The sequence below is a fragment of the Asparagus officinalis genome, chromosome 8 (genome assembly GCF_001876935.1).
Source record: "Asparagus officinalis chromosome 8, Aspof.V1, whole genome shotgun sequence".
NCBI classification, from domain to species: Eukaryota; Viridiplantae; Streptophyta; class Magnoliopsida; order Asparagales; family Asparagaceae; genus Asparagus; species Asparagus officinalis.
The window spans coordinates 97,114,119-97,128,709 of record NC_033801.1 but is presented as its reverse complement, the minus strand read 5'-3'; the positions used below and the strand labels follow the sequence as shown (position 1 = coordinate 97,128,709).

Sequence of the window (14,591 nt, the reverse complement as noted above, 5' to 3'; positions counted from 1 at the left end):
CCCCTCCCGACCCCCCCTCCTCCGGAACCTCCCGACCCCCCCTCCTTCGGCGGTGTCCGTTGCGGAAATCAGTTTAAAAGGTATGATTTTTCTACTGAGCTTTAGAAATTTTAATTTTATTATTAATTATTGTTGAATTTGGTTAAAAACCCTAATTATGTTGAAAAATAAACGAGTTCAATTCTGAAAATCCTAACTTAATTAAATACATGTTAATTCATTTGAACAACACTAGTTATCATTATTGAGTTTTAAACACTTATAAACCCTAACTCATTTAAGTTTCATTCGTGCTATAAGTATGTGTGATTATTTAAGTTTGTGATGTGAAAATATGTGAAATAAATATTTTTAAAAAATAGAGTGATATATAACACATTATAAATTTTTATAATGTGTTATAATCCAATTTAGGTGAATAAAAAAATAACGTTATCCCTAGACTTCCGTCCAATAATTACATCCAATTATTTGGGCTCACACTCCTACGCTAATCTGGGGGATGTTTATTGTCAAGATACGGTATATGTCATTTAAAGATTTAAAAGATCTTAATGTTTAGTATGATTATGAAATCTCATAATTTATAATATGACAGGGGAAATCATTAATGCCGATACACTTGAGGGCCAGAGCGGCATATGGTACTTTTCGTGAACAATATTGAGAGGAATCAGGATAAGATCACGGCAAATCTCGAGTTAGTGGTGAGACTTATACATATCTTTAGTAGTATTATTAATTCTATTTTGTTAACATTACGAGGAAACGAGAACACAAATAATATGGTCATTATCTTGAATTAACTATAAATATGTGATTTAGGAGGGATTTAAAACTGCATCCAAGGAGGCTGCATCTGTGTACATTTCGCAGGAGGAGGAACAAACCGAGCCGGACCCTCACATTCTTTCTGCAGAGGAGAACATCAATCTCACACAGAACTTGATGGGTCATAATAGGTAAGGATGGTGAAAAATCGAATCAATTTGAATACTACATACTATTTATATTTGTTTACCATTATTGAATTTGAGAGCAAAGTTTAATATTTATTTCTCCCTAATAATAGGAGAGGAAGATATCCTCTGCATGGTGTCGGAGCTTCACCCGGTATAAGCATTAGATCGTCCACAGCATCCTCCACACCATCTACATCGCATAGAGCAGCCACAAGCAGTTTTCAGTCTATGCCATTTGTCGCACATATCTCTGCCTTCTTGATTGACAAAATTGACCCGGAGCTGCATATTCAGGTGACTAATGAGATGACTAGAGTTGCGCTGACGGCGAACTCGATGGACGATCTCATGGGGTATGTTATACAATATTTAGGTGGTGCTATTCCTTATAGCGCGTATGGTGGTGTCATACGGATCATTAGCTCGATTGGCGATAATTCCGGCGCTAGACAGAGTAGTGCTCAGGTACCTTATTTTTTCATATATTTATAAATTCATTTTTATCTAATATGTTATCAAACACCACATAATGATTATTCAATTAAAAATTCAGAGTGGAGATATTGGAGGGAGCAGCACCCGTTCTCGTAATCGGGATAGAGATACCCCCCGCCGACGATGATGGATGAGGTTTTTTTATTTTTAATGCAATAAACAGTTTTATTTGTTATAACACTACATTTATTCATGTCGTGTATTATCTTAGTCATGTGCATTGTTAGTATATATGTTGTTGGATGTGTTTTAGACGGAACTGATTGATGTATATTTTGAAGTGGATGGTTGGATTTGTACAATGTGTTGGATTTGGTTATATAAATGTTTTTGAATGGAATTGTTATGAATTTTGATTATGATTGGATGGTTGAATGTGGTGTGTACAATATTTTCTGGATGTATTCAAATATTAATGTAATTGTACAGGGAAATACAAATTTTAATTAATTTTTTTTTCTCTGAAAAAAGGCAATCTAGACGGAATTCCGTCTAGATTGAGTCAACCTAGACGGAATTTCCGTCTAGGTAAGGCAATCTAGACGGAATTCCGTCTAGATTGAGTCAACCTAGACGGAATTTCCGTCTAGGTTGTAAAACACCAACCTAGACAGAAATTCCGTCTAGGTTGACATACCAGACGGAATTCCGTCTGGTCTGTCAACCTAGACGGAATTTTTATTCCGTCTAGGTTGACTTCCGTCTAGATTGATCAACCTAGACGGAATTCCGTCTAGTTTGATTCAATCTAGACGGAAGCAAAATAAACCACCTAAACTAGACGGAATTCCGTCTAGATGAACTAATCTAGACGGAATTTGAATCAACCTAGATGGAAATTTCCGTCTAGGTTGATCGTTTTTCTACTAGTATAAGTTGTGTTCTAAATAAGACACCCATTTTGAACAAATGTGAAAACTTAGGAGTATAATTATGAAGATTTAAGGGTGTAATTTAGAGATAACAAAGTTTTGGAGGTCTTATATGACAAAACCCAAAAATAATTTATAAGTAGGAAATAACTAAATTGTTTTTTATCTGAGAATTAGTCCATTTCATTTTATAACTTGACTAAGAATAATTCAAAATAGAATGAAATATCTAAATTGTTGCAAAATACGAAAATCAAAGAAATTACAAGTTTCAAGGTCTGACTTCCAACAATAAAAGATATTATTATAGGAATATGAAAGAGCAATAATAATAATAATAATAATAAGCTACCACATCATTCAATTTAAAAAAATTGAGAACATGAGGCAAAAGAAATAGGAAAACACTACAGGCACACCCCCAACCATACCTTGGGGCACACCCGCTCTCTCAGTTACAGTATACGGGGCCCACTTTAGATTTTAAAAAAAAATCTAAAGTGGGCCCCGTGCACTATAGCTGAGAGAGGGGATGTGCCTCAAGATGTGGTTGGGGGTGTGCCTATAGTACCACTCAAAGAAATAATATCAATCCAGGTCATAGAATATGCTTTTATGATAAACCATAATAAATCCTTCCAAATCTTCGACATTAATTCAATGGATCAACTTAAAGCATCAACCAAAAAGATTAGAATATGATCTGAGATTGACTAAATTTAAACAAACAAATTCCATCGTACAAGCTGACTTTGCTCTGCATTTCCTCAGCAAATTAGAAAAATTTCCAACCTATATTTTATTATAACATTCAAATTAAACTATACGACTGACTGTTAAATATTAAGAGTCAATTAAATAAAAGGCAACAGATCCGGCCAAGTCAGTGGCAGGACGTAGAACTGCACTTGATCTATCCCTGTACAAAAAGTATACAGTATCTTTGAAAATAAATAAATAAACCTATAACTCATCATGGATCCATATATACCGGATTATATTTTAATATAAATCAATATCATTTATATAGATAAAAAATAACAAATCTAACTTAACTATGGTTTACATTGTATCCTCATGTAGTTTTTTTTTATTAAAATAAATTATAATTATTTATTGCATAATAAATGATTTCGACTCAATAAACTGTATTATTTGTTGCTCATGTAAAGTGAAAAAAAGATCAAATATTGAAAAAATCACACAGAGAGTAAGAAGTAACTTACATGTGTTTCCACACTAATTTAAAATTTGCTTGTCGCACTAATTCCTGTATTAATTTTACTAATTTAATTATGTTTATACTAATATTTTAATTGTTCATATATTGTTTACACAATTCTCTTACTTTTGCCACAGATCTAAAATTGATGTTATGATAAATGTTCCCTTCTTGATTCTCCTTCTTCTCTATAATTTTCTATTTAGAATTTACTAAGGCTCTGTTTGGCAAAACTAGCTGAAAGCTACGAGATTATAGCTGAAAGCTGTAAAGCTAGCTGAAAGCTGTGAAATTGTAGCTGAAAGCTGTTAGCTGTGTAGCTAGCTGATTGACTAGAGCTGTTTGGCAAAAGTAGCTGTACAACTAGCTTAAATTTGTTAAATGACTAAAAAAACATGCAATATTATTGATATAAAATTAGAATTATTAGGGGCAAAAACGGAAGAAAAAAATTGGCAGTTCCTTCCCAAAGACAAACGCTACTTGAGATAGCTTTCCAAAAGCTACTTGCAAAAGACACAATCTCCAAAATAATCTCCTCCTATTTTTGGTCACCAAACAGCTCTACTAGCTTATTGACCAAGTCAATAAGACACAAGCTCTTAGATAAGACACTTTTTTTGGTTGCCAAACAGTGCCTAAATGATTTCTTTTCCAAAATAAAACAATGTATTAATAATTTTTTCTTCGAAGAAATTTTCTAAACAAACTCATTCATAATTTTTTTCTAAAAATAGACCCCTTGAGTTTTTTTTACAAAAATCGATCAATTTTGTCTTAATCCGGTTTCTAAATAGTCGGGGTTGCCAACCCCGACTATTTAGTGCATAGAATGTTAGGGTTTATAATTGGGGGTTTACAACCTCCTAAATAGTCGGTGTTGGCAACCCCGACTATTTAGGAACCAGATTAAGATAAAATTGATCTATTTTTGTAAATAAAAGTCAAAAAAACCTATTTTTAGAAAAAATATGAATAAGTTTATTTAGAAAATTTTCTTCTTTTTTCTTCATAAACATTACACCATCTCCTCTCAGTACCACAACACAAGAAATAAGAAATTAGAGTAGAAATCCTTCGTCTCTCTCAGACTCAGCTATCACCTGTCCCCCTTCTCTCTAAACGCCACAACCATCTAGAGGGACCACCAAAGAGTTAGGTAATACTACTTCTGAGCTCTCTACGCCCCCAGAAAATAAATTAAATTAAAACGAAAAAAAAAACCCATTTTCTAATGTACAATTGAGCTGAAATCAACTGACCCAGATGGCTTTTTTTCAGTTCTTAATCCTCTGAGTATTTATGATGTGATAGTTCGAGCTGAATATATAACAGCTGCGGCTTTCTTTTGATGTTTTTGGTTTGGTTTTAGCTTGATTTTGGAAAATTGGCACGTGGGTATGAAGTAAATTTGGGTTGAAGCCCCAAAAGTTTCCTCTTCTGGGTGTTGGCTTATTTTTTTGCAAGCAATAAATCGATTTTGTTGTTGCTTGAGATTTTTTTGTGATGCTCATCTCTTTTGGGTAATTAGCAGGTGAGGTTATTAAGTAGCTTCTGTTGGGAGTTTCTCCATATTTTGACAGTAGCTTGGAGTTTGAGCTGAGTTCAGAAGAATCCTCTCTCTATCTTGATGATAAGAGGTGGTTTTGATATTGTCTCCCTTTTCATTTTCTGTACTTGAAGTGGAATTGGAGAATGAGATCTTGGCTATTGGTTTTATATTGCAGATAAAAGTAGTGAGATATTGGTGGCTTGTGCTAAATCTTGTTGAATTAATGGCGAGGGAATCTGTAGATGAGGAGAGCTCCAAAGGAAATATGTGGGTATTGGATCAGAAGCTTGATCAGTCAATGGATGAAGAGGCTGGTAGGCTGAGGAATATGTATAGAGAAAAGGTATGCTTTGATTTATTAAGTTAATTTATTAAAATTACCAATATAGTTCGTTGAGATTCGATAAATTAGGGGAAGATAGAGATAGTTTCCTTTCTTTTGTTGTAGATTCATTGTCTTTAGCTAATTCATTATGTATGGAGTTACTTTACTTAGTATCTCAATCTTCAAGACATTATGATGTTGAATTAACTTTATGTTTCTCTCGATTCATATACACAAAAGGTTTTTTCCTCTTTTGTGCTTTTAGTCTAGGACACTTTCATTTCGAATTTTCAAACCTTTTTATACATCTTTAGTCAGCTCCTTGGCTGCACTCTAATTACCAGCTTTGTGGATTGAATTTTCCGTCACTTTACTGAATTCAGATAACATAATGATGAGTTGTTTATTTCATTCAGTTAATGTGAAAGTTGACAGAATCTCATCATTATTCCTCTGAAATTGAATTTTGATTGAGATAATTTATTCACGGATGCATACTTTGTGCTATAAATGTATATAATGTATACCATTTAAGTTATAGTAGTATTTAAAAGTTTAATGTTGAAGAGCTTCTTCTGGTTTGGCAGTTCGCATCGAGGCATAGAAGTTTGCATTTAGCTAATAAAAAGCATGGAATTTTGAGTATCCATGTTTACCTTTTTAATGGTTATACCGTTTGTCCGGAATATCATCTGCATAGAGAATGAGATTAATACATGCAGAAGACCAGAATGTCATACTCATGTCCTCCTTTTAGCAAGTTTCCAAATGAAATAGTAACAATAGGAGATTAAGTCTGACAATTGAAATACATCAATCCTTCAATATTCGACTGTATTTTTGACATGGCTCTGAGCTCACACATCACCAAATCCTTAACAATTCCTGCCCCTGAAAGTGCTTCCCTACTGAAGCTGGATATGCAAAATTATGCAAGGATAAACTAAAAGTTGACTTGAACTTTATGTATGTTAGAATATAAAATTATAGCCTCAACCTTCACTAAAAATTTGGTGTAGTGGCAGAGTCCTTTAAGATGATACAGATGGTATCAGAGCAACCCAAAATCTCTCTGGCCACGAATTTAAAGTAGATTTCGTAAAAATTGACACCGCCACCTGAGTGCAAGTAATTTCTTCCCATAAAAAAGGAGCTCAACCTGCGGGCTCATGTTAGAATATAAAATTATAACCCTCAACCCTCACAACAACTTTGGAGTTTTGGTGTAGTTGCAAGGTCCTTTAAGTATGTACACCCTACACCCTGTGTATGGTATTTAACAACAAATATTATTCTTAAGTTTTATATCCCGACATATCAATTTGTTTCCATATTTGATGTTTGTTTTGTGTTTAAAGGTGGCTGATTTGCTGACCGAAGCATTTTGACGTACTGAGCATATTCTAGCTTTTCCTTGCAGAAATTCTCTGTGCTGTTATTATTAAGGCTAGCTTTCCAGAGCCTAGGAGTGGTATTTGGAGACTTAGGTACATCGCCTTTATATGTTTTCTACAACACATTTCCTCATGGAATAAATGATCCAGAAGATGTCATGGGAGCTCTTTCTTTGATAATATACTCTCTTACCCTCATTCCACTCCTCAAATATGTATTTATAGTGCTGAGAGCAAATGATGCTGGCCAGGGTAAGTCACTCCACCCTTTTTCACAAAATTTTTACTCAGCGTAGAATAGTAAAAGGTGATTGTCCAAATAAAGTAATATTTTCTAATTAGTGCTAGTAAGTTAGAATTGAGCTTTCTGCGTTTTGACTTTCTCTAGAAAGTCTATTGAAAGAAAAAATATTCAATGTCACTAAAGGCATTTTTCTGAAAAGAGTTTATAAGATTATGAACTAGCTTTAGCTGATTCGGACTAAAGAATCCTGTTTTCTGTATTTATTATTTTTGACGTTGATAGATCTGTGTCCCTTTTTTGTTGCTTTGTAATGGAAATATTTGTTACTGTTTCCACCATTTGTTATAACATACTCCTTTTATTTACATAAACCAATTGAACTTTAAATTCATTTCATCTGTAGTATACCAAGCACCTTCCCAGTGCATGGCCAGTGGGGATTATTCAGATTCATTATGCACTTTTCTTTCCTTGTGGTCATGCTAATTAGTTGATGTTGATATGGTGGAGAATTTGATGTCTCTTCCTAGTATGTCTACACATTTAATAAAGCTAAAGTATTTGTACTATGCTTTATTACAGCAAATTGTTTATTTATTCATTACACTCTAAAAGTTATATCACCAATCGAATGTTTTCGGGCAGTATATGTTGACAGTTGAAATCGAACCAATATGTATGCCTAAAAATTCTAATTTCTAGACTTCTCGAAGGTAGTGTTTTTACCTTTTTGTAGATTCAAGTATGTGAAAGAATAAGGCAAAAAGTGATGTTGAATGATATCCTCTTTTATAACGAAAATTTTGTACTTTCTATTTTGCAGGTGGGACTTTTGCTCTCTATTCACTACTCTGCCGGCATGCAAAAGTGAACACTATTCCTAATCAACATCGAACAGATGAAGAATTAACAACATATAGTCGCCAGACATTTGATGAAAAGTCACTTGCAGCTAAAGTCAAGCAATGGCTGGAGACTCATGCATATAAAAAGAATGCTCTTCTCATTCTTGTTCTTGTTGGAACTTGCATGGTTATTGGAGATGGGATACTTACTCCTGCTATATCAGGTGTAAATACTTTGTGTAGATGCGCATTTCTTGTTATTCCTGCCATCATTGTTTTAGATTTCTAGTTAGTTTTAATTGGGTAGACACCCCCAGTATTAGGTGGTATACCCACTTATATCCCCTAAAGTTTTTAATTAACGCTTGCACCTTCTGAAACTCACATGTTGTAATTTATTCCCGCAATTTAGAAAGAAGGTAGTCCTTTTCCCCATTAAAGTGAGGGTAAGAGTTAATGTGCCATCATGTGGTTTCCACATGACATCTCAACTTAATAGTTAGGAGGTGTATGTGGCAACATCTTCATACTACAAGTGCTAATAGTTAGTGTATGTGTGGCTACATCTTCATAGTATGAGGAGTTTATCTACGATTAACCCTTTTAGTATTACATGTTAGAGCCTCGTTAAACCTTCCAGTTCTTTCCGTTTTGCCTTGTCAATATCCCATTTCAGTACTCTTTCATTAAATGTAAGATTTTATGTTGACAATGTTCGAGAAAAAGTTTAGCGATCAACTTCCTGTGGTTTTACTGAAAGTCGAAAAAAATGTAAGCAGAGAAATTTTTAAACCTGCAAATTAAAATTTACGAGTAGGCATTTCAGCATTTTAGAATCGCATATATATGCTATCGAATTGTCAGTGTACAAATTTTTGAAAGCTAATGATGTCAATGTTCTATTCTCACTTTAGCTTCTGAATTGCTCTATTGCAGTTCTGTCAGCAGCAGGTGGAATCAAGGTGGACCATCCCACTCTGAACAATGGTATTCTATTATCCATATGTACATCAGTTTTTGCAAGCTCTAAACTTCAAGTAGGAAGAAAAAAGATATTTGCCTTTGACCTCCAATAATTGTTTCTCATTTTCATAGTTTTGTTCTGTTTGGTACTGCCTCCGTAGAGATTACCTTTGCATGGTATTTAGAATTATTGGAGAACTTACAAATCGTACTTGCATGTACCCTGCTCAAATCTTCTTGGGATATTTGTAGAACTGAAAAAGGAATATCTTAACAAAACATCAGAGGTATTGATGAGTAGTGATTAATTACTAAGTAGTTTATGGCTACCAACCTTATAATTGTAATGCTTCTGCTGTTTGTGGAGCATGCTTTTCATGAAGAATACATAGCACCTGGGCCCAGAATTGAATCACTGCAAAATTGCACCCCCTACTGCTGAAAAGAGGGCAACCCTCCCGGTGATGGTCACGCTGGCGGGTCAGTGGGCGGTGCCCCCTTGGCGGGAGGTCTACAAGCGCATCATCTATGGAAGAAAATTGTAATTTACTGTTATGTTGGTATGGGTATTTTTATAATTTCGGTTGTGGAGACAGAAATATTATCATATAAATATAGTTTCTAAACCGTCTATTATATCTGTATGCGAAAGAGAAAAATAGAATGAGAGATGGAGGTGAGATTAGGGTTTAATAGATTGACTGTAATCCTGTTGATTTGGAATTGACCTTGTTATACTTCAAGGACTTAGGGACCCACATTGATTTTTGAATCGCTCTAAATCCATGTGTTGCTATTGTTGTCCGTTTTCTGTTGTTATTTCTTTCATCGATCTGGGTTATTGTTCCATTGTGTTGCTAAAAGCTTCGTATTATTGTTTCCTGCTCATGGCAAAAACATCTACATAGTTCATATACTTTTCCTGCACAAACTTTTCTATATGATTCTCAACCTTTTGGGAATTTTTTGAAAATTAGGATTTCACACTTTTGCTAGATGCATTTTGAAATAGCATCGGCCATGGCCATTTTAATATAATATTATTTATTGATTATAAAGGTAAGTGATATTGTCTTTGGATAAGCTTATAACTAACATCAGCCAAGCATTTATTGTCAAATTGGACATGATGCATTGGTGAGAATGCCCCAAAGTAATAACTTACCATTATTGGACTTTCACCTTCATTGTATCAATCATTAGTGAGGTTATGCTAAATATTTTCCATGAAAACATTGGGCAAAAGAAGGCCATGCTGTGATAGCTAGAGGCTAGTTTGTTGACATAGAGTTCCGCCTTATTGACCATCAAGTTTTAAGGTGCATTAAAGAAACATCCCTCAAATTCATTTCCTGTAGACAAGATATAGATGAAAATATTTCAATATTCCTTAGGATTTAGTGAGTAAGAAGATTAAAACATGTATATTGAAAACTGCAGTCGTCTTTAAGCACCGGAGTCATATTCTCGTTGTGAAAGAAATTCTGGTTGAAGTTAACTAGACATAAGTAAATGTCATTTGGTAAATTACATTAAAGATCAAACTTAACAAAATATTGGTTCTAGATAAAAAAAAATTATGTTGATTTCTGCAGGTCTAATTGCTTTATCCTTGTATCTTAATGTCGCAGATGTGGTTATACTTGTTGCTGTGGTCATATTGATTGCTTTTTTTAGTTTGCAACACTATGGCACAGACAAAGTCAGTTGGCTTTTTGCTCCCATTGTCCTTATTTGGTTTTTATTTATTGGATCTATTGGTGCTCTCAACATATGGAAGTATGATCATTCAGTTCTCAAAGCTTTCAACCCAGTTTATATTTATCGGTATTTCAAAGGAGGGAAGATTAATTGGACTTCCCTTGGAGGAATTATGCTCAGCATTACAGGTTAGTTCTCCTTAGACTCTATACACCTCTCTCTGATATATATGAGGTCATTTTTTTATCCATTTAGAGTTTTTATTTTCTCAGGAACTGAAGCATTATTTGCTGATTTGGGTCATTTTCCTGTCTTGGCTATCCAGGTTAGTGATGGTTTATTTAGTTTAGCAATTGCAATCAGCTACTTTAACTTGCCTGTTCCTTTATCATACATTTAGCTTGCTATCTTTTGTAGATTGCATTTACTTTTGTTGTGTTTCCTTGCCTTCTTTTGGCATACGCTGGGCAAGCAGCTTATATTATGAAGAATCAGGGACATGTTAGTGATGCTTTTTATCGATCTATTCCAGGTATCCTCCATTCCATTTAGAATAAATTTATACATACATACAAAGATGCGTTGCATTTAAATCTGAACCATAGCCAACTATTGTATACCTGTAATTTTGAAATTCAAGCACACATCATATTAAATATTGGAGCTTGTTTTTTGTTGGATCTTGAATTGTTCTCATCAGATGAAGTAGTATGTTTGATGCTTACTAGATATATGTATATTGATGATTGTTTCCTGTGTTGTAGATGGTATATATTGGCCAATGTTCATCATTGCAACAGCAGCGGCAATCGTTGCTAGCCAAGCCACCATTTCAGCAACATTTTCCATAATCAAACAGGCTCTTGCTCTTGGATGTTTCCCGAGGGTTAAAGTTGTCCATACATCCAAAAAGTTTCGTGGTCAGATATATATTCCGGATATCAATTGGATCCTTATGATTCTTTGTATAGCTGTTACTGCTGGATTCAAGAATCAAAGTCAGATTGGAAATGCATATGGTAAGCTTGCTAATTGCATATTTGCATTTATCCTTTGTAATTGGTTTGTGTTGATTTATATTGTTTTTGATTTAAATTAGTATTCATTTAGATTTATGTGTATTTAAGTAATTATAAATCGTGTTCTAAGTAGCATGTCACACTGACACAAGACACGGGTACGACACAAACAAAACAATTCTTCAAAATGTAGGACGCGATGACATAGCAACGCCAGATCATGATATTAAAATGAACAATGCGGGCGTGTGCCTGCAAGTGTGCATGTGCCCACAAGTGTACGTGTGCGTGTATATTTACATATAAATAAAGAGGGTTTTGAAGAAATGGCGAGAGAGTGCAGGAAAACAGCTGAAGAAACAGCTAGGCAGACTGGCGGTCGACTGCCGCGGTCGACCGCGAACGTGCACGAAAGCCAGTAGGATTTGGAGCTGAAGGCGGTCGACCGCGACGGTCGACCGCAATGACCCTGTAGCGATTTTACTCTCGGGAAATCAGTACGGTCGACCGCGTCATGACTGTAATCAATTTCACTCTCGGGTTTGTGGTTCGGTCGACCGCCCCGGTCGACCCCTGCCGCGGTCGACCGCGAACGTGCACGAAGGCCAGTAGGATTTGGAGCTGAAGGCGGTCGACCGCGACGGTCGACCGCAATGACCCTGTAGCGATTTTACTCTCGGGAAATCAGTACGGTCGACCGCGTCATGACTGTAATCAATTTCACTCTCGGGTTTGTGGTTCGGTCGACCGCCCCGGTCGACCGCGAAACCTGCGCGGTCGACCGCAGATGCAGTTTGGGCTGGGTTTTGGTTTTTAACCCGGTTCGTTTCTGAGTTGATATATAACCCTAAACCTGTTTAATTAGGGTTAAGCAAAGACGATTTTGAGCAGTCTTTGAGAGAGGATTGTTGCATCTAATTGTGGGAGATTTATGAGAGATCTAGAGCTTTGTTTTAGGGTTTAATCGGTGAGATTTGTAACTCTATTTGTATTCTCTTGATTTCTAATAGTAAGAACTCCCCCCTCCTTGCCCCGTGGACGTAGGCAACTTGTCGAACCACGTAAATCGTTTGTTCTTGCTGTGGTTATGATTTGCTTATTGGTTGTTTATCTCAAGTTATTGTTGTGTCACTCTGAGAAGCTTCTGCCGCGCACAACAGGTTTACATATACATGTTCATGCATCTAGAGTCTAAACAACTATTCTAATAATACAGAACATATATTGATTACAAATGTACTTTTTTTTATTGCCTAACTCGCATTTTTATGACTTTTCAAAAGGAATATGACTTAGCACTTCATAATAAATGTTTCAGGCATATCTAACTTTAGTCTTATTTCTACTATATAGTCTTTGGTATACAAAGGAAGATAGACATCTCAATCTTGTTGTAATTTGAATAAAGAAGTGTATGTAAAATGTGGGATATATATCCAAGAAGTGTATGATGTGTGTTTCAAACTGAAAGATATATCATATAATTGTAGATATGTTCGAACAAATGTATGTTCATATCCAAGGAGTGTCCAAGCAACTGTCATTGCGTCGGTGCTCCGTATGAGTATTAAAGTTTCAGACATGGGTATGGCTTCGTGATAAAAGTACCCATGATACTTAGTTTATGTTAAAAAGTTCGATTATTGAAGGTATATCAGTACTATTAGCATGTATATCAATTTATTTTCTAATGTATTTTTTATTTATCTTAATAATCAGGAACTGCGGTCGTGATCGTCATGCTGGTAACCACGTTCCTCATGATCCCTATCATGCTCTTGGTCTGGCGAAGCCATTGGATCCTCGTCATCATCTTCATTGGCCTCTCCCTCCTTGTCGAGCTCACCTACTTCTCCTCAGTCCTCCTGAAGGTTGACCAGGGTGGGTGGGTCCCTCTTGTCATTGCTGGCACCTTCCTTGTGATAATGTACATCTGGCACTATGGGACCGTCAAGCGCTATGAATTCGAGCTCCACGGCCGTGTCTCCATGGCGTGGATCCTCGGTCTGGGCCCCAGTCTCGGTCTCGTCCGTGTCCCCGGTATCGGTTTTGTCTACACCGAGCTCGCTAGCGGAGTCCCTCACATTTTCTCCCACTTCATCACAAATCTCCCTGCCATCCATTCTGTTGTTGCTTTTGTATGTGTGAAATACCTCCCAGTATACATAGTTCCTATGGAAGAGAGGTTCCTAGTCAAAAGAATCGGGCCCAAGAACTTCCATATGTTTCGTTGCGTTGCAAGATACGGGTACAAGGATGTCCACAAAAAAGATGATGATTTTGAGAAGATGTTGTTTGATTGTATTCTGGTGTTTGTTCGTCTTGAGAGTATGATGGAGGGTTATTCGGATTCTGAGGAATTTACATATAATGCCTCATCGTCACAGGATTCGATCGTGCCTGCAAGAACATGCAGTAACGGAGGGATGGAGGGCGAAGAGATCGAGTTTTTGAACAGGTGTAGAGATGCCGGAGTTGTGCATATTCTTGGTAATACTATTGTGAGGGCTAGGAGGGATTCTGGGCTTATTAAGAGGATTGCTATAGATTATGTATATGCTTTTCTTAGGAGGATATGCAGAGAGAACAGTGTGATATTTAATGTTCCTCATGAGAGCTTGTTGAATGTTGGGCAGGTGTTTTTTGTATAGAACAGTTGCATTGATTCAATTGAAAAAGTTTGCGTCTTGTGCCTTTTATCTATTCTTATTTTACCGGCTTCGGAAGTACTTTTGAGGGATTTGAAACCAAGCATTGATGGTGGAGTTGTTTCATTGTCTTATTGGGTCAATTCTTTTATAAATGTTTAAATTTTTAGGCCAATGTTTCATTATCGTCTATAATAAAAGTTCAAACCAGTTCGTGTACCTGAATTTTTTTTGTCAATCTCTTACTGTCCATCTAAAGAAAACAAAGAAGTAAAGTGAGAAAGTATTAAGGAGAAAGAGAGATAATCGGCTGAACAGGGTCAGCTTACCCTAGCACCGTAGCCAATAT

The 14,591-nt window shown here is 35.8% G+C and overlaps 1 protein-coding gene across 5 annotated transcripts; it reads left to right on the top strand.

The window, feature by feature from the left end:
* LOC109819379 (probable potassium transporter 11) lies at positions 4,598-14,297 on the top strand. Of its 5 annotated transcripts, none has more exons than XM_020385091.1 (11): positions 4,598-4,710; positions 5,086-5,191; positions 5,279-5,446; positions 6,849-7,074; positions 7,890-8,135; positions 8,848-8,898; positions 10,506-10,763; positions 10,848-10,900; positions 10,993-11,107; positions 11,340-11,594; positions 13,314-14,297. In XM_020385091.1, exons 3-11 carry the CDS (start codon positions 5,327-5,329, stop codon positions 14,243-14,245), a joined length of 2,256 nt encoding a protein of 751 aa, XP_020240680.1. In that variant the 5' UTR covers positions 4,598-4,710; positions 5,086-5,191; positions 5,279-5,326; the 3' UTR covers positions 14,246-14,297. The 5 variants fall into 5 exon arrangements, with proteins under 5 accessions (XP_020240680.1, XP_020240683.1, XP_020240682.1 ...); XM_020385094.1 differs by having other exon boundaries at positions 5,083-5,191; XM_020385093.1 differs by lacking the exon at positions 4,598-4,710 and adding an exon at positions 4,749-4,949.

What these genes read in the sequence shown, in the direction of transcription:
- LOC109819379 (XM_020385091.1), top strand. Translation starts at nt 5,327, where the DNA reads ATGGCGAGGGAATCTGTAGATGAGGAGAGCTCCAAAGGAAATATGTGG. An exon ending in CCATCCCACTCTGAACAATG is followed by an intron (nt 8,899 to 10,505) that starts GTATTCTATTAT and finishes TTAATGTCGCAG; the next exon opens with ATGTGGTTATACTTGTTGCT. An exon ending in AATTATGCTCAGCATTACAG is followed by an intron (nt 10,764 to 10,847) that starts GTTAGTTCTCCT and finishes TTATTTTCTCAG; the next exon opens with GAACTGAAGCATTATTTGCT.